Source organism: Mus caroli, unplaced genomic scaffold (assembly GCF_978045245.1).
Source record: "Mus caroli unplaced genomic scaffold, Mus_caroli_1 scaffold_13, whole genome shotgun sequence".
In the NCBI taxonomy this organism is placed as follows: domain Eukaryota; kingdom Metazoa; phylum Chordata; class Mammalia; order Rodentia; family Muridae; genus Mus; species Mus caroli.
In genome coordinates, this window is record NW_028227268.1 from 44,639,011 (window position 1) to 44,665,787 (window position 26,777).

General features: G+C 46.8%; 2 protein-coding genes across 3 annotated transcripts in view; both read right to left on the reverse strand.

The window, feature by feature from the left end:
- Positions 1-2: 2 nt before the first annotated feature.
- On the reverse strand, positions 3-6,756 carry Dhrs13 (dehydrogenase/reductase 13). Its single transcript, XM_021175593.3, has 5 exons — positions 6,484-6,756; positions 6,279-6,397; positions 4,837-4,960; positions 4,387-4,698; positions 3-1,003 (listed from the first exon to the last, which is right to left on the reverse strand). Exons 1-5 carry the CDS (start codon positions 6,608-6,610, stop codon positions 555-557), a joined length of 1,131 nt encoding a protein of 376 aa, XP_021031252.1. The 5' UTR covers positions 6,611-6,756; the 3' UTR covers positions 3-554.
- A 2,183-nt stretch (positions 6,757-8,939) lies between these two features.
- Positions 8,940-26,777, reverse strand: part of Phf12 (PHD finger protein 12) — a 47,970-nt gene continuing 30,132 nt past the window's right edge. For both annotated transcript variants that reach the window (XM_021175590.3, XM_029483330.2), the window contains 11 exons: positions 25,538-25,658; positions 23,177-23,309; positions 20,387-20,551; positions 16,276-16,434; positions 14,966-15,758; positions 13,697-13,822; positions 12,969-13,112; positions 11,592-11,690; positions 10,701-10,783; positions 10,032-10,170; positions 8,940-9,692 (listed from right to left, as the gene is read on the reverse strand). In XM_021175590.3, the coding sequence (XP_021031249.1) occupies positions 9,358-9,692; positions 10,032-10,170; positions 10,701-10,783; positions 11,592-11,690; positions 12,969-13,112; positions 13,697-13,822; positions 14,966-15,758; positions 16,276-16,434; positions 20,387-20,551; positions 23,177-23,309; positions 25,538-25,658 (2,297 nt within the window). In that variant the 3' untranslated portion in view covers positions 8,940-9,357. The remainder of the gene's footprint in view (positions 9,693-10,031; positions 10,171-10,700; positions 10,784-11,591; positions 11,691-12,968; positions 13,113-13,696; positions 13,823-14,965; positions 15,759-16,275; positions 16,435-20,386; positions 20,552-23,176; positions 23,310-25,537; positions 25,659-26,777) is intronic.

The following is a 26,777-nucleotide window of genomic DNA, read 5'->3' on the forward strand; positions in this document are numbered from 1 at the left end:
TCCGCAGTCAGCTCGCTTTATTCCAGGGGGCTTGGCCCCGTAGCACCTTTGGGGCACCTCAGTAGTATCACAGTTACTTCTGCGTCACCTCGGGCACCGGCCCTAGAGCAGACCCCCGGGCTCAAAACCCCAGTTCCTGCCCTGACTGAGTCCTTTCCCAATTCCGCCTCCATAAAAAGGGGGGTAAATTCACTACCTAGCTAGAAAGTTGCCAAAGGCTGGATTCAGTCAGTAATTAATATTTAACATCTGTAGTGCATCAACCACAAAGTCTCCGGCCCTTTCCCTGGGCAGATCACTACTCAGAAAAGGGGTCAGAAATCTGAAAATCAAATTCCAGAGCAACAGAGTATTTCACATATCATCCCTGAATCTGGGGTTACAGTATCTCTTATAAGTAGTGTTCATTTCCTTTCACAAGGAAAAGGGCTGTTCAGGACATGACAAGAGGTTCCGAGGTAAATGTGGCAACCCTTCAGTGCCCAGGCACACAACTGAGATTTTGAGGGATCCCACTAGGCTATAAAAGCATTCTGTCCCGGGGGTTAGGAAAGTTAGGGTGTAGGTTCATCTTTCACCTGAATTCTTCGCTGTGTCAATTTGGATAAGTCTTGCGAGCCCTGATAGCTACAAGAAGGTCCAGAAACTGTGGTTTTCTCAGGGCTGGGGGCGCTCTGAGAAGATGGGGCCCTGGGATCCTCAGGTTCCTCCGGCTCTTCATCAGGGTCATCATCGTCTCCAGGCGCAAGCCCTGCTAACTTCTTGGTAGCTTTCCATAGCCTTTGAGCAGCCTGGTCATCTCTAGCAGCTGGGGAGACCTCCTCTACATGGCAGTTGGCAAAATATCTCCCGCTGAGGGGCTCAATGCCCTCCTGCAGAGCGCAGTACAGGGGTGTCTGGGCACCCCCTTGAGGTGCCCGGAGCACCAGCCATGCCAGTGGGCGCAAAACAGGACGCAGCCATCCAGGAAGATGACGCAGGAAGAGCTCCGAGTTCACAGGTCCTGTGGGCAGGAAGAAGGAGGATTTGTGGAGGAAGGCAATGGGGGCCCAGGCACCAGGCAGGGAAAAAAAAGAGCTGGGATCAGACGGTAGAATCTGCTTCCAGGGAAAGCATCTACCAGGTATGCAGGGGCCCCACAAGGTGATTTAACCCATTTCCTACAGAAAGCCTTCCTACCAGCCTAATGGCCTGGATAGTCCCATCTCCCAGGCTGTGCTTGTGTGTGTTCTATGTTCTTTGCTGTTCAATCGCTATTATCCCCCTTTTGGTACTAGTGACTTGAACGCTGGGCTGTGTATCTGCTGTCTAGTACTCTATCAACTTAGCTACATCCCCAGTCCTTTCCTTTCTTTTATTTATTTATTTATTATATGTAAGTACACACCAGAAGAGGGCGTCAGATCATTATGGATGGTTGTGAGCCACCATGTGGTTGCTGGGATTTGAACTCCGGACCTCTGGAAGAGCTAAGAGCTATCGGGTGCTCTTACCCACTGAGCCATCTCACCAGCCCCGGTCCTTTCCTTTCTTTTTGAGAAAGAGTCTCACTCCTCTGTAAGTTCAGTCTGACCTCAAACTGGCAGCAATACACCTGCCTCAGCTTCCCACTGGGGTTACCACAGTGCCTAATTCATACCAGCTTTTCATCTACCTTGAGCCCCATTCCTTTGTTTAGCCATCATTTTTTTTTTTTTTTCAAAAGGAGCTCTGGCAAAGTTTTATTAAAGGAAAACTTTCTTGTTTACTTCTCACCAGTCTGTTCTGGCATGCTTCTAATAATATCAGAATCACCTGGGTCAATGATAGCCAGTGTGCATACTCTGTAGTATTTTCCACACGCTGTGCCCAGTTCAATATTATTGCCACTGTAGTGATGGACCCCAGTTTTAGCCAACATGGCATGGTACTCTATTTCAGATTTCCTCACAGCTGGACAGCTGTCGGCCAGGATAACCAACTTCGCTTTGCCTTGTCTGATCATCTTCAGAGTCTGTTTGTAGCCCAGCACGTACTTCCCACTTTTTTTTTTTTTTTTTTTAAGATTTATTTATTTTATTATATGTAAGTACACTGTAGCTGTCTTCAGACACTCCAGAAGAGGGCGCCAGATCTCAATACGGATGGTTGCGAGCCACCATGTGGTTGCTGGGATTTGAACTCTGGACCTTCGGAAGAGCAGTCGGGTGCTCTTACCCACTGAGCCATCTCACCAGCCCCCCCCACTTTTCATAACAAGCTGGAGCCTAGAGTTGATTGACTCCAGAGACTTTCATCTTCTTTGTGGCCACCATCTTCCTGCCTTAGGTGCGGGACAACCCCCAACCAACACCAGCCGCCAAGATGGCCGGGGAGCGAGAAAAAAGTAGCCATCATTTTTAAGAACCTATAGTATATCAGCCACCATTTTTTTTAACACCGGGGATCTATAATTGTAACAAGAGCTTAATAAAGGTTAATAGCATTATTATCAGTGCGATTACAAAGAAGCCCCAAGGGCTGGTGAGATGGCTCAGTGGGTAAGAGCACCCGACTGTTCTTCCGAAGGTCCAGAGTTCAAATCCCAGCAACCACATAGTGGCTCACAACCACCCGAAATGAGATCTGACACCCTCTTCTGGTGTGTCTGAAGACAGCTACAGTGTACTTACATATAATAAATAAATAAATCTTAAAAAAAAATCAGCTTCTTTAAAAAAACAAAACAACAACAACAAAAAAAACCAACAAAACAAAGAAGCCCCAAACAACGGTTTTCTAAGATGTTATACGATGATCGAGGCAAGCCCTGTCTATTGTAGCCTATTGTCTAAGGACAAAGATGATTCACCAGCTCAGCCCATGTCTCCTCCTCCTCCTACATTCTAGGCACACTAGCCTCCTGCAGCACATTAGTAACACCTGCCTCTGTGCTCGTTATTCAAGTTCTGAGCTTCAAAGATCCCTTTATCTCTTTCAGATCTGTGTTCAATTCTAACCAAGCATCTTCCTTGACAGCCACTGACAAAATAAAAACATTACATCTGAGAAGGTCCCTCTTTTCCTGTTTATCTTTCCCTAGTGTCTCTCTCTGGGTGTTATTGCCACTTGTCATGGAATATGAGGGCGAGGTCTTTGGTGTTTGCTTTGTCTTCTTTTAGAGAGACGGGGTCTTACAGACCAAGGTGGCCTCACTACTTTTGTCCCAGCACATAATCATGCCTACAGTATAGTAGGTTCCATAAAGAAAGGGATCCTTGACTGGATGGCACCATACTTATCATCACCACCGTCCTGACTTGTCTTTTCAGTGGTGTTGGGGACCAAACCCAATCTTAGTTTGGCGTGATGGCTTATACGGGAAATCTAAATATGAGGCAAGAAGTTTGGGGTGAATTTGAGGCTTGACTGAGCTATCCAGAATTCCAGGCCAACCTGGGCTCCAGAAAACTGTCTCAAACCTGCCCCCCAAAACCAAAACAAAAAACAGAACAAAATAAAATCCCAACAAACAACTAGAACAACCAGACGGCTCAGTGGTTAAGAGTACTGGCTGCACTTGTGAAGGACCTAGGTTTTTGTTTTTAAAGATTTTATTTATTTTTTATTCATGAGTGCACTGTAGCTATCTTCACACACACCAGAAGAGGGCATCAGATCCCATTACAGAGGGTTGTAAGCCACCATGTGGCTGCTGGGAACTGAACTCAGGACCTCTGGAAGAGCAATCAGTGCTCTTAACTGCTGAGCCATCTCTGCAGCCCCTAGGTTGGTTCTTAGCACCCACATGGAAGGAAGGTCACAACCATCCGTAACTCCAGTTCTAGGGGATCCTACCTCTGTGGGCACCGCCACCACTACGATATATATCCATGCAGAGAAAACTAACACACACACACACACACACACACACACACACACACACACAAAACTAAGCCAGGAATGATGTTCCACACCTTTGATCCCAGCACTCTGGAGGCAGAAGGAGGCAGGTCTTTGGATGTTTGAGGTCAGCCTTGTCTACAAAGCAAACTCCAGGTCAGCTTAGTCTACACAGTGAGATCCTATCTCAAAACCAAATCAACCAACCAACCAAACATCCTAAACCAAAGGAAGAAAGCAAAGAGCAGAAGCTCAGGGTTTGGCCTATACTAGGACATGTGTTCTACCGATCAGCTGCAGCCCTCTATATTATCATCGGGATCTTGTTTTATCCCCAAGCCAGTGGTCAGCATCCAAGCGTGAAGGTGAGCAAGGAAGAAAACAGATGAGAAGAAAGTCTGTTCCCAAGATCAGCAAGGAACAGGTTTCCATTCTGTGATTCAATAGGAGACTGGGGGTATGGAGGCACATAGTAACATACAAAGATGCTAGAGAGGTAAGGAAGAGCTGTCAGTCAGGCCTCACCTGGGTGGGCTGCATAGCAGGTAACACCAGTGCCCTCAAGCTGGGTGGCAAGCTCCCGGGCAAACAGCACGTTGGCTAGTTTGCTGTCAGCATACGCCCGAAGCTCCTGCTGCCAGCCCACCACTGGGCAGTCCAGACGTGTGAAGTCGAGACGACCACGTCGGTGGGCAGCCGATGACACTATTACCACACGGCTCGGGGCACAGGACCTCAGGCGGGGTAGCAACAAGTGCGTCAGCAGAAAAGGGCCAACATGGTTCACTCGCAACAGCAGGTTAAAGGTTTCCCGAGTGCGGCCACAGGAGCTGATCCCTAGGGCAGAAGCTAGGCATGAGGTGCTGTCATAGGTGTCCCACAGGTCTTAGAATCCCCATTTGTGAGATGTGCCTGCTGGAGGGCCTGCCTCTTCAGGCTCCCCGCCGCCCTCCCACAGGGCCTGCTACTCCTCACCTGCATTGTGGATGAGGACGTCCAGCCTTGGTTCAGAGCTTAAGAAGGCTGTGGCAAAGGCCTGCACAGAGGCCAGACTGGCCAAGTCCAAGGCCATGAAGATGACCTCATTGTTTCCACTTTCCTGTGGAGCAGCAAGTGCTAGGATTGTTACTGGGTATCTCCCTTCTCCTCCCTCTTCCCAGGCTTCTGAGAGTCTACCCACCTATGACTAAAACCTGCCTCTATGCATCAGCGTGTAATGGGTGTATGGATTCAAATCTTGACTTTGCCCCTAACTAGAGTGTGACTTCAGGCATGATACTGAGTATCTTTTGGGCCTCTGTTCTCTTACTGAAAAATAACAGGATAATAATAATATTAACAGCAATAATAATACTTTCTACTGAAAAAAAAAAGCTGGGAGAGTTAAATCAGATAAAATACATGTATGTCTGGTGTGGTGGCACACATTGGTTATCCTAGCTACCCTTTTGTCTGAGACAAAAGGGTCACCAGTTCAAGGCCTGCCTGAGCTAGAGTTAATATATATTAAATACCCAGTCAGCACAATGCAGGTATTTGCCATTAACATCCCTTGTTTTTATTATCATTTTCCATAAAATCAATTACAGCCTTTCACCTGTTGTAGACAGCATCTTGCTATGTAGCTCAGACTGCCTTGGAACTCATGATCTCCCTTCCTCAGCCTCTTCAGGGCTGGAATTACAGGTGTGCACCAGCATGTCCTGCTGTAACAAACTTTTCCTAAGAGACTGTGGTCTTCTCTTACGCACCTTTTTTAAAATTTATTTATTTATTTATTTTGAGACAGGGTCTTAGGATGTAGCCCAAACTGGTCTTCAACTCACAAAAATCTACCTGTCTCTGCCTCTCAAGTGCTAGGATTAAAGGTATGTGACCCTCTCACTCCTGTCCTCTGCAGTCTAGACACCGCACGGTTCTAAGAAATTCATCTGAAAAAGCCATCAGGATGGTCCAGAGCCTACTGAAAAGTGTCTTCTCTGCTCAGCTGTCTTCAACTCGATGGTATTTGGAAGGGCCTTCAGAAGCTGGCTGTGGCTCAGAACCACTTCAGGACATTCCTCTTATTCCTTGCTTCATCTCCCGCCCCCTGTCTCTCCAATTAGACTCTCTAGTCTCAGGGCATTCGCACCTGCTGTTCTTTCTGCATCTCTTCATTTGCCTAACCCTCCCTTCTTTGTCGCCTTTGCCAAGGATGGCCTTGAGCTCGCTCGCAGCCTGGTGCTGGGACCACACCTGACTTCATTAACTCAGATTCTTAAAGCTCTCAAGATTAGAGACCACAGCAGTCCCTGCATCTTCCTCTCTGTTTAAGGGACAGTGAGGCTCTCTCCTCTCAGATCTTGATTCCTCCGTCGCTCTGCTCCGCCCTCCGCGTCCCGGGCTCACCCGCCTCCCGTATTCCTCTATGGTCTCACCTGACGGAGGTCGAAAGCGGCCGCCTCCCCGCGCTCCCGGCTGCGGCAGGCCAGCACCACGCGCGCTCCCCGGCGCGCCAGCTCCAGCGCTGTCATCTTTCCGATGCCGCTATTGGCGCCTGCGGGCGGCGGGTGGGAGCCAGCTCAGCCGGTCGGGCCGCGGCCACCCGCCCGGCCTCCCCGCCGCCCGCTCGCGCGCACTCACCAGTGACCACGACCGTGCGGCCCCGAAGGCTGCCGATGCCGCCGCACGACGGGGCCTTCACCAGGTTGTAGTAGACAAGCACGTAGGCGCCCAGCAGCAGCCCGGCGCCCAGCAGCAGCATCTCCATGCCGGCAGTGCTCCTGGTTCCCGCCCGGGCCTCGTCGCTCCCGCCTCGGCCTCGCGAGGGCGGCGGCAGGCTGGCCAGGGGTGTGCGCGCACGCGTGGCCCCTGCGAGCGCCCCCTAGGCGTGCGCCTGCGTGCCCTGGCGGCGTGCCTAGGAGAAACACCTTGGAGTCCTGGGAGCGCCCTCTAGGCTTGCGAACTCCCGGGAACGCGTACTCCCGTATGTACCGGAAACATCTGCCTGAGGGACGGGTGGGTGTGTGCATGCCTAGGGCCCTGAGATCTCCGCTCAGGGTTTGGGCGTGCTTCTGGATTCTGAGCGGGCGCCGGCGGTGAGAACACTGCGTAGGTGTCTGTGCCCATTGCGGGAGTCCTCCAGGCTGTGCATGCATCTGTAGTCTCCACCAACGCGTGTGACTGAATGAACATCTCTGTTTACTCTAGGTGTGAGTATGTAGCAGTCTCGCAGTCTGGAGTCCTGTGTACATGAATGGGCTCGTGTGTCTGGAGTCGAGTCCTGGATGCCTTTTCTTCAATGAAGCGACTCCTTTTTCTCATCCTTTCATTATCCAGCCCTCCGCTGCTCTTCTAGGACCTTTCCCGTTACAGGCCAGAGGCATGAGGCTTCTCATGATGGCACTGACAGGGTTGTCAGGATTCAACCATGTGATCTCCTAACTCTGTGACCCCACCCCTTTCCCTGTCGATTTTGGAGGTGGTTTCCCTAGGCCCATGGTGGCCTTAAACTTGAGATCCTCCTTCCTCAACCTCCGAAACAGTGGGTATTACATGGTTGTTACTCCATGACCTCTGCTTTCGAAAAGGCAGTAGTGAAAATGTTAGGCGGTAATTTGTTTCTGGGACGGTTCACAGGTAGCAAGACTAGGTAGGTAGACACTCCATTACTCGGGAAACAGTGACTGAGGGTAAGATGGGCAGGGACAGCTAGGGATGTGGGCATTCCAGGCATTCCTGGCATGACCTTGCCTAGGACAGTGAATAACCAGGTAGGTCCTTTCTGCCTTTAGAGGTTTAAGAAGTCCTTCCTGAAGTGGAAGCAGAGTGGCAGGGACAAGAATACAGCTATATTTGGGAGTCAGGGTCAGATTTCTGAGACCAGAGGAGAACTCCCTATTTAATACTGCACTTGTGTTCTTGGAGCACAATTATAGACGCTGTGAATTTAAAGCTCATCTTCTAGCCCTATCAACAGACTTGAATGTATGAATAGGTACTAGTTAGAATAATGCCAGAACAGATTTTTCTAGGGGACTGTTCTCAGTAAGAACTTTCTGAATAAATCATCGCCAGGAAGCAAGCAGGATGCCCAGGAAATTAGGGTAACACAGCAGGGTATTTCCTGATGAGAACAGCAGAAGCTATTCAAGTTATACCAAGAGCAGCACAGGCTAGAGCAGCAGTCTTTAACCTGGGTCACCTCCTTACCAAGAGTCGAAGGACCCCTTCACAGGAGTTGCATCTCAGATATCCTGTATCAGACATTTATAATTTGCAGCGGTAGCAAAATTAAAGTTATGATGTAGCACTGAAATACTTTTTAGGGAAGGTGGTCACCACACATGACAGACTGTATAAAAGGGTCACAGCATCAGGACTGTTGAGAACCATTGGTCTAGAGAGATGTTACTGTATTAGGGCTCTCTAGGGAAACAGCAGTCCTCCAAAGAAAAGCAGTCCTTTCCAGTTCCCTCACAGAGCTTAGGCTCCCTTCACTAACATCTCCTTCTCCACCAAGCTTCCCTGGAGACTCCCTGAGACTGACACTTGTACGAAAAGTGAGATCCAGGACACTTCCCCTTTTAAGCATGACAGGGAGGACAGACAGGCAGAAAACATAATTTGAAGTATTTTTGGTTTTTATATACAGAATACAGGAAAGTTTCTGTAAAGTCTAAAACATTACAATTACTATGTACATTGGTACTAGTTGTGGGGAAGAGGAAGTATCGGGTGAGGAGGAAGAGAAGTGGTAAGAACAAAAAAGGACACAGAACAGGTTTACGACAAAAACGCCTTTGCTACAATAGACAATTTGAGAAAAACACTCTACCACATGTACTGTACACAGCTTTTAAAAACATTGAAAAAATGCCATCACTAGATGTATTTACACAAAATCCAAATACACTTTTCCTTATTTGAAATAAAATAGATGGACAGCCAGAAAAAGGATTCATTTCTCATTTGTCCATATACACAGTAGCTACCTGTAGTGCAACTGCTGCAGAAAGGGAAATTCCTTGTAGGGTGGGAACCATGGAAAGGAGTGGGTAGCGATCTTTATATTAAATAAAACAATGATATTGTATAGATTTTGCTGTATGAAAACTGTATTTTTTTCTTTTAATATAAAACTATTGTCACTGCCACAAAATAGAACAAGTTTCTGATTATTTTACAACAGCGGGCAGGCGGTCGAGGGGGAAGGAGCAGGAGGCGGGGGAAGGGATTGTGCTGGAGGAAGTGTCCAGACCAGGGCCTCCTGTCCCTGCCCTCGCTGCTCCTCAGCGCGGGTCTGCCGCTTTCCCATGAAATGTTGAGTACAAATATATGTGCAAATGCCCCCTAGAACTTGAGAAAAGAAAAAAAAGTCTTAAAAAACAGTCAAAAGGTTTTCTTCATTTCATGCAAAGATTGTAGTTGAGGGTTTCTGGTATAGAAAACACCCAGGCTTGGTTCGTGTACATTTTTGCATTGCAGGAGTCTTGGGTGGGCGTCCAGGCCAATGGCCTAGGGAACGGAGTTGGAGCGCAGCACAGGGCCCTGATGGGGCTTGAGAGAGAGTTTCTCGGCCAAGACCCCATCCTGCAGCAGGCTGGCATCGCCTTTGGGCTGTTTGGTCGCAAACTCAGTGATGCTGAAGACAAACTGCAGGCAGCCCAGCTTGATGTAGCTGCCATGGTGGAGTAAGGCTGTGCCCTCCCAGCCGGCCCCACTGCCCCCAATCAAGCTTGAGCTGCTGGCTTTGCAATTGCAGGGTCTCCGCTGTGGCCCCTGGGCCTGGGAACTCATCATGGCTGCCTCCTCACTTGGCTCTTCATCCTGTTTCTGGTGTCGGCGGCGCCCTGGGAAAAAGGGGCATGATCATAGGAGGGGAAGAGTGAATGGCTGACCTGTCTGGGGTGACTGGCAGTACTGGCCCCCTGCGTCTCCCCATTCTATGCTACATGATCAGGGCTGAGGATGCTCTCAGACGGGGCTGGAGTCTCAAGTCCCTGCCCAGGTCTGATACATATGTGGGTGTTCAGCACTTGATTTTCGGTGGCTTTTTCCAGGCCCACCATCAATGAGCTTGGCCAAGGGGACTGGGAAGGCAAGAAACTGTAGGTCACTGACAGCATGGTAGAACCAAGGTGCCGGGGCCTTAGCTGTGTGGCCACACACAGGCCTCTGCTCCAACTTACTGAGGACACTCTGTACTTTGGCAACAATACTGCTTGGGGGGGTTGGCGGGGTCTTCTCAGAGAAGTCACATGAATACAGCACATTGTCCACCGTTGTCCCGTGCTCACTGTAGTTTAACAGCTCATAATGTTTGGTATTCTGAGGAGGAGGGGAGATAATGATGTGTAGTTGCTGTGTGCGGCCTTAGGAGAGGACACAGGGTTTGCTGCTCTACCTAGCAAGCTCAAGCTCTTGCTCAGTCACAGCCTGCCTCTTTCAGAATTCACCAAGACTCACCCATGTGAAAGCCTGCCCCATTGACTCCACATCTCCTCCCTCACCCCGCTCCTCAGCACTGGCTCCTGTTCATCTGATATTCACTGGCACATAATTATGATGAAATTCAGGGACACACAGAGCTTGGCTTCGTTCTATTTTGATCCCTCCCGTTTTGAGGTGGCTTCCCTCAATTGTTTCTGTGGGCAACATTAGTTGCAGCGATTGCCTGCTCCTACAAACAGGTTGCCATGGTGGAATGCCAAGCCCTTCACACTGAGTCTTTCCTTCCAAGATGGACAGGAAGAAAGAGGACAGGCCTTTCACCCTTGCCTCTGCCTGTGTCCAGAACCCAGTGCTGGGGAAGGACCTCAGGCTAGGAAAGCTCCCTCCCACCCATCTCTGCCCCTCACCTCATCGTAGAATATGCAGGCATGTTTCCCGGACACGTAGTTACAGTGACCATAGTTTGTAAGGCACACATCCATGTCAGCTCCTGCAAGGTGGCAGGAGTCAAGGGAAAGGCAGAGAACAGACTGTAAGGTGTATGTGTTGGGGAGGTTAAGGAGAGGGGAGTTAGCTTCTGGGTGGTTGCTAGTAGAAACTTCAAGGTAGCTCAAGGCCTCTTCTTTCTTTCTTTTTTCCCCTTTATAGTAATGGGGTATAGCTTTGAACTCTTGATCTCCCTGCCTCCATTCCATAAGTACTGAGATTATAGATACATGTTGGCAAGTTCAGCAATTCCTTTTGTTGTTCTAAAGCTAATCTGCATTAGAATACATGGCTGCCACCCAGACAGAACAGTAAACTACTGAAGAGGATGGTATATTCATGTGAACACAATAGTGTAGGGCACTTTAAAGGGCAATTTCTAGGGGTGATTAGAGGTGTGGTGGGCAATACTCTCAGATGTAGTACCTGAGAGGTTGAGGCAAGAGAACAGACTTGAGTTCAAGGCCACCCTGGACTACAGAGGAGACCCTATCTTAAATCATCTTGATGACCAAAAATAATCAAACTAACAAATAAAGGAAGGTTATATGTGAGCTTATCACACCCGAGAATAAAGAAGTGTTCTCTTTTTAAGTCTTTCCTTACAGTGTTTCAGAAGCTACTGAGAGGCAGTTAAAGCAAAAGGCCTGAGCCAAGGAAGTACCCCATTGGATTGTCTGGGTTCTCAAGTCTCTCTTGCCTGGATACCCCAGTGGGGTGTTGTTAGATCCATCAACCTCGAAAGGGTTTCTCTAAGTGTCCACCTTTAGGCTGAAGGTCCAGTGCCCCTCCCAGACTCCTGGCTGGCTCACCTGTCCCGATGTAGAGGGTTCGATAGCACATGTTCACAGCTCCTCCCAACCCTAAGAGGGGGCAGAACACAGCTCGGGCCTGTACCTCCTTTCTTTGCACTACAAGACAAACATAGGGATAGGATCATTCAGAAACCCAGAACCTGTGACCCAAACACAAACCAACAAAACCTGGATCTATGGTTGGTGGCCTTGAAAAAAAACCTCACTAGGTGACTCATGCTGACCCAGAGCTGCTTCAGGGAGTGCTCCACCCCACCCATAGCACTTCCAGGACAGGTTAGGAAGGGCCTTCAATGAAGATGGTTACAGAATTTGAGGACATTAGTACGTTAAGTTCCTGGGATCCTGGTTAGCTTAACAAGGATATTCCAGCCGGTAATAAAAAGAGAACATGGAAAAACCTAAGGCAGCGTTTCTTAAGCTTTAATGAGCACTTCAACTGCCTATGGATATTGTTAATTATAGTTTAGTTATACAGTACTTGTCCAGTAAGTCAATGGCTTTGATTCCTAGAACTACTGCCACCCACATCCAAAAACTGATTTTGGATTTAGTTGGGAATAAAAGGGTCTGGAATCTGTAAATTTGAATTTACTGCATTGGAGTTCACACACACTTGTTAGAGTTCACACATATTTGTGTTCATATATACACAAACAATTTTGGTGTTGTTCCTCATATTCTGGTTTTTGGAGGAACAAGGTCTCTCAGTGGCCTAGAATTCAAGAAGTAGATTAGGCTGGACAGCTAATGAATCCCAGGGATCTATCTATCTCTACTTGCTCAGTTTTGGGATTGTAAGCATGTATCACCATACCTAGCTTTTGTTATGTGGGTTCTAGGGATACAACTCAGGCTTTTCAACTTAGGGACCTCCTAGTTCTAGAATTTGTATTTCTAATGAGCTTCTGGGGCTCTGGTGTTGCTGGCATGGCACATTCCCTGAAGCACCAAAGCTCTCATGTGCTGAGCTAGGGCTTCCAGATAACCAAGTGGAGTTAACACTGGAGAAGAATTTCCTATTGTTCTTCTATTTCTCACCTTGAACCTTAGGAAAACCTTCTAGTTCAAATGTTGCAAAGTAACTGAACAGAAAGCATACAACACACACCCCAAAGGATGGTCGCTGCTTGGCTATGAATCAAAGTGGACTTGTGTGAAAGAAGTTATGGCAAACTCCCCAAGTCTGATCAAAAAGTTGTTTATCTTGTTCGCGCTGAGAAAAAAAAAAAATCACGGTGCTTTATTAAACCCAAAGGTACAAAGAGTTTGAGCTACTGAAATCAGAGATTCTCCATGGAGCAAGGTGGTCATTCACACACATCAGACAGGAGAGCTGATGGTGTGGTGGCAGGTATATGCACGCGCGCGCACCTTCTGGGTGGTGCCCTCCAGAAGCCAGCGGATGTGTCCCAACATTGCCCGGTGAAGCTTGGACCCGGGAAGGGAAAAGCTGATGTACTCTCTGCAAGGCCAGAAACTTGATCAGCTTCTCATCCAACATATTTATCTCGATTTCTATCAACCAAAGAAAAAGATCAAAAAAGCTGAGAGAAATGGAATGTGGAAGCAGATAAGGGCGACAGGGCAAATCCAGCAAGTGACTTTTGTTCAAACAATATAAAGTTCACAGTGGAACAAAGATCTGAAAATGGGTATCTCACGTGCGATTTGCAGTGAGAAGGCCCCAGAGCAGTGGCTTCTTGTAGTAAGGCAGGCTAATTTTAAATCAAGAAAGGCAGAACCAATGACCCCAAGTTGCCTGGTATAGACTTATAGATAGTCTCTTCTACCCATTCTGTGCAGAGAAATCCATCTCTATTCTCTTTAACTTTGGGGTTCACCACAGATGGAAACAAGTCTCCTGGTTCTGTTTTGCTGCCCAAACCAAGGGAGCTGCCTAATGTGATTCTGTTCTCTCCCACTGGTTCAGCTTAGCTGTGTTCTCCTTTTCTTCTTCTTTGGTTATATTGTGTAAACACAGAAGGCAGAGACAAAAGATGGCGCCTTCTTTCCCATTCTTCTACCCAAATGGATACACGTATCCCCATCTCCTTAACCCTCTTCAAAAAGGAGCTGAATGGTACTGGGACATCACTCACCTCCGTTGACATCCATAAATGCTCGAAGTGAGTTGGTGAGGTCCACCATGGCAGTAGAGTTGGCTGGGAAAGAGGGTACGGTTAAAGCGCTTCCTATGGATAACGTGCCGGGGCTGACCTTGCCATCTGGGGACGGAGCAGGAAGACTGTTACTTACGTCGCCTGAGGGAAACCCACCGGTCCAATCCCCCATTGTTGAGACAGTTCTGGATTTCGGACCCAAGGTGATGTTCCCTTCTTGATTCTCAACCCACAGGCTCTGGAACTCCTAGAGCTAAAAACGTGTGGTGAGGAAGGGTAGATGGAATAATAACATACCCGGGCACGCAGGATTTCCAGAGCACTTGACAACTGTGGCAATTTACTATTCTGGGGCAAGTGCTGAGGTTGCTTTATTCTTTGGTTCATGACCACCTACCTCTCTGCTACCTCTACTCTTACAGAAACAGCACCTACAGTTCCTATCTGCTGACGTACAAATGTCAGTTTGCAGAATTTACTCACTCTAGCATTAGAGTTGGAAATAGGACCAGGGGCTCCCAAGCAAAGAAATCACAGGCACCTGGTTGCTGACTGGGAGGATGGCGTCAGTTCATGTGGGAGAACACAGGTGACAACTGCTTATGAAACCTGGTTCAGATGCTTGGATCAGCAAGCTCGAGGTCCAAATGCTGCCTGGGACAGCTGAGAGAACAAGTCTATACTGGGTCAAGTACAGACCTACAGGATTCTCTTTAGACATATGGCCAAGGGCAAGCTTCTGGGCCAGACCGACCTCTGCAGGCATCCCACTTTATAACTCTATGAAAGGCAATGCTGCTTTCTGTCCCTGCTTCTTGAACATGAATGTTCCTCCAATGAGCTGGCTCTGAGAGTCTGCATCACTCATATGTGAATGTACACACCAAGCCTCAGGCTGACCCAAGTGGTTCCAGAAAGCATGTGCCTTCTGAGGTGATGGGACAGACAGGCAGAAGACTAGGTCCAGAAGGTGAGAGGAGGGGCCAGTGACCCAACTGCAGTTCCAGTATTGCCACTGACCTGGCAGGCCACCCTAAGGAAGTGACTTAAATTAGTGAGAACAGCCCCAACTTATGGCTGGAATAAGCTAACACAGCCTTTCTCCTGCCATAGAAATACAGGGAAGACGGATCACTGACACAGAGATTAAAGGCCTCAAGTATTCCCAGGGATAAACTGTTTTGGACTCTTAAGTCTGTGCTATTAACACAGGATTATTCCAGAGAATACTGGAATACTGAAACTCACCTGATGATGGCGCTGGTGAGCAGAATCGTTGGTTGGCGCTTGTGGCCAAGATACTGTCTCCTGCAGCTTGGGGGGGAGTGAGCACCCGGGTGGCATTTGGGGGTGAGCCCAGAGGCCTCGATTCTGTCGACGAAGGTCCTATCTGTGACTGGACAGTCTTTCTATGCAAAGTGCTGGTGTTCTCGATGCTGGCACAAGAGCTGGGAATGGAAGGGGGCAGGCTTGGGACGGGTACCAAACTCCTCTGGGGACAAGAGCTGGGGCCAGTGGCATTTTCTGTCTTCACAATGATGCCGACGTGGTTCTGAAGCCCCCCAGCCGATGGTGGCGTAAGGGGCCGGGGCCAGCCTTGCCGGTGTGTGAGGCCCGGTAAAGGGGTGTTGGCGCCAGGAAGTCGCCGGGGATCCGTGGAATCAGTGGGGCTGCTGTAGAGGTGTGGGCCATTGGCTTTTACCTCTGTGTTCACAGGCCCATTGGCAGTCCCACAAGGGGCTTTCTTGGATTTTTCCACACAAGAACTGCAGCTGATGTCTTCTAGGGTTGGGGGCTGGTGAGGTGGAGAGCAACCCAGGGAATTTTGGGTGCTCATTGCTGAGGGGCAGGACAAAGGGTAGTGGGAAGGAAGAGGTGCCTTGTCAGCGGTTTGCAGGGAGGTGGTGATTGAGCTGTCAGTCACAATAACAGGCTTAATATCAGCCTTCTCTGTCTGTTCAGAGTCCCAAGGCGAAGGCATCTGCTTAGCAGATAAATGTTTCAATATGCTGCACTGGAGCGCAACAACACTACAGAGCCACTGCAATGGAAGGAGAGGAGAGGAGGTGAGAGGCCTGGGAGACGTTGGTCCATCCTGCCACAGTGGCCAGGGCTACAGCAGAGTTGATAAGCACTGTTTCCAAGGCTCCAGCACAGTGACTAGAAAGGGACCCCACTTGCTTTCTCAAGCAAGACTTACTGGTACACTTGGCAGCACAACCTCAGCCAGTGGGGCTGAGATGTCCTGTGATCAACATCCAGCAAACACCCCAGGATCTGCTCTGTGTCTGGCACTATCACCTAACCTCTCTGTGAGTCTGCTCATCTCTCGCTATGGTACAGAACTGCCCAGCTTGCAGCAATGGGAGACAGATGAGGAGAGCGGCCTGTTTGAAGTCACCTTCTTGCTTCTGGCATATGAGCTTGGGATTCTCCAAGGGTCACTCAAGTTTTAGGGGCTAGGAGGTAAGGCAGGGGTAGGAATGACAGACAGACAGACACAGAGGCCCTGGTGTTGTGGGAGAGATCAGACCTGGGATCCCGATCCTTTCACTCACCTCTTGCTGCTCTGCCTGAGTGGCTAAGTGCTCAGAGTTCAAAAGGTGCGTTTGCGATTCCTCAGGGACCCCACTGCAGATTAGCTCCCCGTCCCGAATGGCCGCGGGTGCAATAAGCGGGGGTGGAAACTGGTACTGAGATTTTATAGCATCAGGAACCTGTTCAGAACAGGAGAAAAGGAAAGTTGATAGTGCCAACATGCCCAGTTGAATCTGATCTAATGAGATACTATTTTGATTGAAGGGCTGGTGCCCAAGGGATCATCTACTCTGTGATGCACCAAAACCCAAGAGGCTCAGTGTGCTGCAACTGTTTTGGGCTACCCTTTGACACCAGCACAGACATCTTGTCCTGAAAAGGTACAGAAACAGAAACAATAGGTAGGGACCTCATTGTTCTTCATTAAGATCTAAGGCCTTACAGAATTGTACACTACAGCATGTTGTCTTCCATTTTTGTCCTGAAACATGCAAGATTGATACTGGACTGGGCATTCATCAGGGTGGTCCAGGCTGAAGATTTGTATTTCCTAGGCCAATGGCCAAGGCTGAACAGTAACTGAGAAATAAGTTAAGTGAGGTTAATTCATGGCAGAAAAATTTAGCATGATGCCTGAGGAATCTGAGTACTTAGTCAATGTTAGTTTTCATCATCCATCCCTTCATGACTCATATGACAACCGAAGACTTACATTATACACGAACGAAAGAAACTCATGAAAGAACCACTCATAAATTCCACCAACACTTACTGAGTGCCTTATAAGTCTGGCACTGTTCCAAATCCTAGAGGTCCAGGGGTGAATATAAAAGTTAAGCCTTGCCTCCAAGAAACTCAGTCTAGTGGGGGAAACATAGAAAGGCTATTACAATACAACACAATGCATCCTAGGGTACAGGCACATTTGAGGTGCTGTTATTAGAAAGGAAAAGTCCAGCAGGGCAGTGGTGCTGCACACTTGTAATCCCAGCACACGGCAGGGAGAGTCGGGTGGATCTCTGTGAGTCTGAGGCTAGCCTAGACTACACAATGAGGAAAGAAACATGAAGTTGAGAATTACCAAATAGTGCTGCGTTCTTTCTAAAGCAGTAGGAGGATGAAGAAGTGGGCTAGACTATGGCTATGCCCTGGGGAAGGGCACAAAGGCAGAGAAGCTAGGGAGCTCTGAGCTGGGTACCAGGCTCTCAGCAGCAGGTTCCCCCTGCACTGCTGTGACCAAGCGCAGAGGCCACGGTCCAATGACACTGTTCTCATTTCACTCTCAAGCTGTCTAAGAACAAACTGTTCTTCAGGAAGTTTATAACCCTGACTTTCTCTTCAACAATAAACTATTTAAGGGAAGCCAAGGAAAGGACTTAATCAAGGTTTCCCAACATGTTCACTTCAGCTCCAGGCTGTCTTCTAATGCTTAAAAAAAAAAAAAAAAAGATTTATGCCAGACAGTGGTGGCACATGCCTTTAATCCCAGCACTTTGGAGGCAGAGGCAGGTGGATTTCTTGAGTTTGAGGCCAGCCTGGTCTACAAAGTGAGTTCCAGGACAGCCACAGCTATACAGAGAAACTCTGTCTCAGAAAACAAACAAACAAACAAAGATTTATTTATTTCATTTACTCAGGACCTCTGGAAAAATAGTCAGTGCTCTTGACCGCTGAGCCATCTCTCTAGCCCCCAGGCTATCTTCTGAATTTACATGGAAAATGAATCATTTTGGATTCCTTTTAGATCCATTTAACTAGCTGTATGAGGCATCCTACCTTATAACCTATTTCTGTAATGAGAAACACCGAGAAAACCGTTATACCAGAGGGTAAATAATTACTTAGTTAAGAGTTCGCTATATGGGGCTGATGAGATGGCTCAGCGGGTAAGAGCTCTTCCAGAGGTCCTGAGTTCAAATCCCAGCAACAACATATTGGCTCACAACCACCCGTAATGAGATCTGACGCCCTCTTCTAGTGCTTCTAAAGACAGCTACAGTGTACTTACATATAAGAATAAATAAAAATCTTTGGGCTGGAGCAAGCAGGGCCAGGGCAAGCAGAAGTCCTGAGTTCAATTCACAGCAACCACATTGTGGCTCACAACCATCTGTACCGCTACAGTGTATATAGTGAGAATTCTGAAACTTTGGTTTCTTAAAAACAAACAAACAAACACCCCAACAACAACTTAGAAATATTATAAAATGATGTTTCTGTTTTACTCCTGGGGTGGGGAAATGTGGTGGCTTTGGACTGTCTGCAGCAGCTGAATATGACTTGCCTCGCGCTCTAACAGAGGTGTGGATTTGCCAGTTGCAGATAATTTCTGCAATCGTGTGACATTCTCAATTCTGGGAACTTTTCAGAGCCCCAGTAGGTGAGGTGTGTGTGGGGTGTCATGTGGGGGTGGGGTGGGTGAGTGGTTTTGGTTTGTTAGTAGTTGTGCTCAAAGAAATAAAAGGAAATTAGCTTCAGTGATCTCTCTCTCCCTCTCATTTCCCTATCCTTTCTTTCCTATCTAGTAATAGAAGATGAAACCAGGCGGACAAAGGGTGGGAAGAAGAACCCATTAAGTACCAAAGATCAGCTACAGATGGGAGTAGTGTGATGGAGCTTAAAACATGAGCGCCACCTAGTGGCCATGTTTAGAACTGCTGATCTCCACCACCACAATGCATGCACTGGTTTATTTCCAAAGAGAAAGAACAAGTTTATATGTGAGAATAGTGTATTAAGCCTTCTAGATCAACTGAATATGGGGATTGAATAATTTGAGAAATAGCAAATGCTTTTCTTCGTTTTCAGTTTTTTGGAAATGGTTTTCTCTGTGTAGCCCTGGCTGTCCTGGAACTCACTCTGTAGACCAGGCTGGCCTCAAACTCAGATCTACCTGCCTCTGCCGCCCAAGTGCTGGGATTAAAGGTGTGTGCCACCATGCCCAGTGAAATATCTCATTTTTAAAAGACATTTTTTCTAAAACAGAAATTATGAGTTAACAAGAATCATTATTACAGATATCACTCAAGAACAATCTTTGTTCTAGTGGCCAAATCGTAGTCTGACCGAAATCATTCGTAAAAATACTTATTCCAGCACTTGCTTCACACACAACAAAACAATTCCTAATTTCAAGTTACTCTCAAGCAATTAAAGAAACAAAAACATTAAAAATCCAAACAAAGACACCACACCCACAAACCGCAGTCATAAAAGAAGAAGAAAATCAAAGAGTGATTCATGCTCTAAATGGAACAGCTGGGGCCATTCTCTGTAGAGCAGGCTGGCCTTGAACTTGTAGAGATTCACCTGCCTCTGCCTCCCAAGTGCTAGGATTAAAGACGTTCGCCGCCACCACCACCCAGCTGCAAACGTTCTTCAATGAAGGAAATTCTCTCAGTCTCTTTGGACATTGTTTAGAAGTATGAAGTGCCTAGAAATACTGTATCATAACAATTTACAGCTGCTTTAGTGATATTTTGCTTGATTAATTATCAATCATATCATATCAATTATCAATATCACCTCAGAGTTCTCAGAAGGGGACCACTTAACAGGGACAGACAATGTAAGTAATAGTCAAGTATGCTGGCTAGTTTTAACTCGGCACACAAGATAGAATCAATTGGGAAAATGCCCTTTCAGATTGGCCTGTGGGCGGTTCCACCCCTTGGGCTGATAGCTCTGAGAGATGTAAGAAAGTGGGCAGAACCAACCATGAGGTCATGCTACCAAGCAGCACCAACCAAGCTTGTGCATCAGCTCTTATCTTCAGGTTCCTGCCCTGATTCCCTCAGCAGTGAAGTGTGACCACCTCAGCTGTAAGCTGAAACAAATGCTACCAATCCTCCCCCAAAACAAAACAAAAACCAGTTGTTTACAGTTATGGTATTTTATCACAGCAATAGAAACCCTAGGACAAAATGTTGTATGTGACAAGGGACACAACTGGGCTTGTAATAGGCTGAAGGGTGCTTCTCTTCTGGAGAATTATAGACAGATTACAAAAGCGCACCTGCAATGTTGCCTTTAGAATTCTGACCACCACTCTCAGGGTATTACTACACGAGGTCACATTTATTACTTGCTGAGACACCAAAGACACATCTTACTGAAAGGGCTGTGACTTACCTTCAAGCTTCTTCTTTTGACAGACTGGAGCACACGGCGGTTAGGAGGGTGCTTCTTGTGGATCCGGTTCAGGAAGTCTACTTTGACAGCATGTTGAGAGATGGTGTCCTGGAAGCGATCGAACACCTGGCACCGACTGCTCAGAGTCAGACTCTTCTGGTCCAGCTGGAGACAGAGCAGAGACCACGGTGGTGAACTTGAAGGGTGCTGCCCCTCTGGCTAAGCCCCATTCTCTGGGCTTAAAAAACCCCAGAAGCTCTCTGGGGAATGGGCTACTTCTATGTGGACAGGATGTCAGTGGGAATAAGGAGACGCCTGCTTTTGGGAGTTCAGAAAGTGAAGGAGCCTGGAAGGGCCTTCTCATTTAGCCTGAGCATACACTCTAGGTCAGAGCCGCCCATCAGGATCATCCCTAGCAACTCAGAGTTAAAGAAGATGTAGAGCTGGGCCCTGTAAAAGCCAAAGAACCAGACACCCTGCCCATCAAGTCAATCTCTCACTGAAAAAGCTGTCCTACATAGATGCCTTGCTCACACTGAATCAAAATCCTGTGTGTTCTGCCCTATTCCTGTTCTAGGGTACCAGGAAGCATTGCTGAGCTCACCTCATTTATTATGTCTTCCCTTGAAGGGAGAAAGCTCTGGCCTGCTCTTAAAGGTCAAAGGGAGAGGAGGGAGGCATGGAGAACTCTCGACACTTCCCATCTCCTCTGTTACATTTGGCCCCCTATACTTTAGTTCAAAAGACAGGGTCTGGATAAGAAATGGCTCAGGGTCAAGACTTTCCAGTCTTCCAGAGGACATGCTGAGTGGCTTACAACCACTTGTATGCAGTTCTAGGATGTCTGATGCCCTCCACTGCTGTCCCATCATGTCACCTACATACATGTGGCATTCATTCACAAAGACAAACATCCATGCACATCAATAAAAATGAATCTTAATAATTAAAAAAAGAAAGCCTATTACTCTATGTTGGGTATGGTCATGCTAGCCTTTGCTCTCAGCACTTGGGAGGCAGCTGAGACAGACAGACCTTTGTGAGTTTGAGACGAGCCTGATCTACTAGCTAGCCTGGGCTACAGAATATGACCATCTCAAAAATGACATAACTTAAAAAAAATTTATGTGTATGAATCTTTTGCCTGCATGTATGTATGTATGGTGCCTGCAGACTGGATACCCTGAAACTGAAGTGATAGACGGCAGCTATATGGGTGCTGGGAACTGAACATGGATCCTCTGCAAGAACTGCTGAGTCAACTCTCTAGTCTTGATAAAAATAAATCTTGGAGCCGGGCGTGGTGGCGCACGCCTTTAATCCCAGCACTCGGGAGGCAGAGGCAGGCGGATTTCTGAGTTCGAGGCCAGCCTGGTCTACAAAGTGAGCTCCAGGACAGCCAGGGCTATACAGAGAAACCCTGTCTCGTAAAAAAAAAAAAAAAAAAAAGCTAAAAAAAATAAATAAATAAATCTTGGTACACAGTTTTAATACTAATACTCTGGAGGCAGAGGCAGGTAGCACTCTACAAGGTAAAGGGCAACCTTGTCTACAAAACAAGTTCCGGGACACATGGCTACACAGAGAATCCTTATTCCAAAAAACCCAAACCAAAGCAACCAAACAAAAAGACTTAGAACAACTCACTAAGACTCATTCCTGCAGCTTCCTAGATAGCAAAGGTAAGTGGCCAATAAAATCAGCCAGGTTTCTTTCCCTGCTGTTCCTTAGGATGTGTGTTTGGGTGAACTGTTTATGGCTTTTTTTTAAATCTGTTTCAGCAGGAAACAAATATGACACAGAGCCCAGAGCAGCTTCTTCCCAGGTCTGTCTCTCTGAATGGCATGGACCTGAGATAGGAAGTGATACTTCTATATGTGCACAGTGTACGCATACAGTGTGTGCGTGCGTCTGTGTCTGCGTGCATGTCTTAGCAACAGTACTAGGAATGAAGCCAGAGCGTCATCTGTACTAATCAGACACTCTGTCCCTCTACTCTCCATCCTTTTGTGAGTGACTTTTGACAGCGAGTTTCCCAAAGTGCTCATGGTATAGTGAATGCTAACAGTCACTCCATGGCTATCACTGTCTCCCCTCTACTCACTGTCTTGGGGATAAAGCCCAGGGCCTCAAAGGGCTTGACCACTGAGCTACACCTCTATTCCCTCTCTGTATATTGTAAGCACCAATGGTTTGGAAACCAATTTAGAAAGGCTGCTTTTGTGAGGGAATACCTTTTCATGAAGTTACCCTCTATGATCTTTTGGGTGACTGTATAGAAGGACTATGTGTCCTGCAAAGAGCAGATCTGTTCTAGTGTAGGAAGCAGTGTCTGAAGAGCGCCTGTGAGATGGCTCAGTGTATGAAGGCGCCATTCAACAACTCACTGAAACCCAGGGTGACTGACATAGGGTCGTTACAAAGAACTGACGCAAGAGGGCAACAAACTCACTGGACGCATGGGCCACACGGACTCCTGACAGCCAACCATTTATTTTTTAAGGTTGGCTCTAATACTCAGTCTTTATGGCTATAATAGCAATTGTTTAATTCACTGTGGGGTAAAAATTACAAGCAAGCAAGTCAAGCCTGCCTGTACAGCTGAAGAAGGTACTGGGGAAAGGCATGATGCGCAGGGTAGATACACCAAACATAATCAGGATGGCCTGCTGAACCCAGCACCTGCAAGATTACACTGAGCTCTGCACAAGGGGATGCTACTATTTCTAGGGGATTGGTCCCTGCTCCAGCTGGGCCTGTAGAGAGCTCACTAAACACTAGTGTGCTTACCACCACATGTTCGATGTGATTCGGACACATCCATCTGCCCAGGGGCATGGCAGTGAGCGGGGGCTCGAGGCAGTCCATGTGAAACAGAAGCGGGCAATAGTCACACTGGATGAGGGGGGCCACTCGACAACTCCTGCAGAGGAACGAGATGTGATGGGTGATTTCTGGGGCAAAATTCAAGACCACTCTACTCTAAAAAGATCCTTTCCTCCTCAGTCCTCACAGCCTGTCCTGTCCATCTTCCCTCCCTCTAGGTTCTGTCACACCTAGTCAGCAGGGAAGATGAAAACCAGGTTCTTCATTATCTTATCTTCTAGGAAGAATGTATCTTGTGAATCTAAATGTTTGGAGTATGGCTAAAGTAGCTGTCAGAGCAAAAATGACCAATGCTTAGTACTCAGCCCTGCTCTCTGATCCTGTTTTTTAAGGAATTCTCACTTAAAAATAAATACATAAATCAACAAGAGGCACCTCCCAACAAGTCTGCCTGCTACAAGTTCAATTCGTCAGACCCATGATAAAGGGAGAACCAACTCATTCAAGTTGTCCTCTGATCTGTATACTTATGTTGTGGCAATTGTGTATCGTCCGTCATACAAACAAATGTGAAAAGAATAATGCATGAGCAGTCTTTCTGGAGTTGTAACTATAGAACAAATGACTTCCCTTCTGTATAAAAAGAAACCAGTGCTGATAAGTGGAGATGGAGGCAAGGAATGTTGTGTGTACCTCTGTGAGAACGCTCCAAAGAGAGCTTGTCAGCAAACACCAGTGCTCCCAAAACTGTACTAGTGCCAGAGCTCAGAGCTTCTCGTTCTAATACACCATTTAGTTTTCCATAGCTTTCCTTGCAAATACTTTTTTTTTTTGGTTGAGGCGATGGTTGTAAAGCCCACTCATGTAGCCTCAACTCACTATATACCTAAGAATGATTCTGAATCCCTGTTCCTCCTGCATCTCCCGCCTGAGTGCGGGGATAACTGTCTGTACCACCATGCTGGGTTTCTGTGAACCATGCCAACTAAGCATCGTCTCCTGCTAGGCCGCTCCAACCACAGTGCAGGTTTTCTGATACACTCAAGCCAACAATTCCAGTTTTGGGCACTGAAACATCTGGCTCCTGTAACTGAGGTGAGCCTATCTGAAGGCAACTAGTGTCCTAGGGCAGCTGTGTATAACAAACTTACACAAACTTACTTGTAGGTAGTCAATGGAATGGACACATACCTATAACACTTTAAAATTTATGTTTAACATTTTGCTAAGTACCTCATTTAAAAAAAAAAAAAGCCAGAAACCTTTTGTGTGTGTATTGGGAAGGAGGGAAAGTACATGTGCTATGTGTTCATTTAGGGATGGAGTCTTCTTCCACCACATGGGCCCTCTGGATTAAAACCAAGGTCAAGGCTTTTCGGCAAGCACCTTAACCCACTGACCATCTCATCAGCCCCTCACCCTCCACTTTAAGTCTAACTCTAACTTACAGCAATCACCATCAATGTACTGTACTGGGATCTGTGGCTTTCTTTTTTTTTTTCCTTTTTGAGATGGTCTCATGATGTAGCTTTGGCTGGCCTGAAACTCACTGTGTAGACCAGGCTGGCCTTGAACTCACAGTAATCTGCCTGCCTTTCGGATCAAAGGTGTGAGCCACCAAACCCAGCTTCTTTTTATGGTTTAGTGTTCCACAGTTTCATAATAAATTTTGGTCATGTTCACCTCCTGTTACCCTCTTAGCCCTTCCCTTCCCCCAACAAGCTCCCATGAATTTCATGTCTTTTATGGGTGTGGGATTGAGTTTAATCCTACAATTTTTTTTTTTTACATTTATTTAGTGAATGTTTTTGTGTGTATGTGTGTGCATATGCCACAACTCCCATGCATAAGTTAGAAAAGAACTTGCCAAAGTTGGTTTTGTCCTCTGCTCAGGTTGTGATGATACAAGAGCCTTTACCCAGTGGTCCATGTCCATGAGTTCTGACCCACTGGGTTTAAGTCAGGGTTGCTTACATGATCCTGGCAGGGAGTTACTTAATGAACATGGACTCTTCAGTGGCAATACCATTAAGTTATACGGCACTACTTCCCCATCAATTGAGAATCCCTCAAGGAAGGGGGAAGCCTTGTGAGCCTAGGCTAGCCTTGAACTCCCCAAACCACCTCAATATCTTAAGTGCTGAGATTATAGGCATGTATTATATATCTGGCTCAGTACTTTGACTCCACAGGTAATTTGTTATTGACATATTCAAGAAGTGGCCAGTCAACTAGTTCTGTGTGCTAATACCATCAGAATATAAGCTGTCCACATTTAATTAACACACAGGACTTACAAGGGGTGACAGAGGAAAAAAAAAATACCTGTTACATGTGAAGCAGACTTTGACCGGCAAGGGAACAAGACCATTATGATCTAACTCATGCTGCGTCCTTTTTACATTCTTCCCTGTGGTTTCTTCCTTTCTTCTCCGTTTGCTAGAACCTAGAAAAGAAGCTGGTGGTGCTGAACTGTCCTTGGCTTCAGAATTCCTTGTTGAAATATGAAAACATAGCAAACACAGGAGTGGATGTTCACAGTCAGCTATTGGATGTATCACAGGGCTCCCAATGGAGAAGCTAGAGAAAGTACCCAAGGAGCTAAAGGGATCTGCAACCCTATTTTTGGAACAACATGATGTACTAACCAGAACCCTGGAGCTCTTGTCTCTAGCTGCATATGTATCGAAAGATGGCCTAGTCGGCCATCAATGGAAAGAGAGGCCCATTGGACTTGCAAACTTTATATGCCCCAATATAGGGGAATGCCAGGGCCAAAAGAATGGGAATGGGTGGGTAGGGAAGTGGGGGGCGCTATGGGGGACTTTTGGGATAGTATTGGAAATGTAATTGAGGAAAATATGTAATAAAAATATTAAAAAAAAAAAACAAAAAAAAAACAAAAAAAAAACAAAAACAAAAACAAAAAAAAACAAAAAAAAAACAAAAAAAAAAAAAAGAAATATGAAAACATTAAGTGAAAGAACAGATCTAAGCAAAAGCATGTGCCATGGTTCAGACAAGACAGATAGACAGACACACACAGTAAAAAAGACCACAAGGTAACTATTAAATAGAAGTCATCTGCTTTGTGGCAGAAATATTGATTTCACTAATATAAAATAATGAGAAACCTGCATGTATGTGCGCACACACGCGCACACACACACACACACACATCTAAATTACATGGTTAACAAGGACTAGACTGTGAAGAAAACTAAGCAAAAGACTGTAATTTAATTATGTTTCTACAGAAAGCAGATGCCATATGCAACCCTCACTCCCACTCTGACATAAGGTAAGTTTTCTCTTAATCCTGGCTGATGTGACCAGGCTGGCCTAGAACTCAGAAATCTGCCTGCCTCTGCCTCCCAAGTGCTGGGATTAAAGAAGTGCGACAATAAGCATATGTGTCTTTTTTTAAAAAAAGAATGTGGGGGTGCACACATAGTACACACATGCACAAGGGTCAGAAGATAGCTTTTCTCTAATTTCACTTTTATGGGGTTCCAGGGATCAAGCTCATTAGGCTTCCATGGCAAGTGCCTTTATCACATGAACT

Coding starts and splice junctions, on each gene's coding strand:
- Dhrs13 (XM_021175593.3), bottom strand. CDS start 6,610: ATGGAGATGCTGCTGCTGGGCGCCGGGCTGCTGCTGGGCGCCTACGTG. Junction 6,398..6,483: donor CCGCACGGTCGTGGTCACTG/GTGAGTGCGCGC, acceptor CGCCGCCCGCAG/GCGCCAATAGCGGCATCGGA. Junction 4,699..4,836: donor CGTCCTCATCCACAATGCAG/GTGAGGAGTAGC, acceptor CTTCTGCCCTAG/GGATCAGCTCCTGTGGCCGC.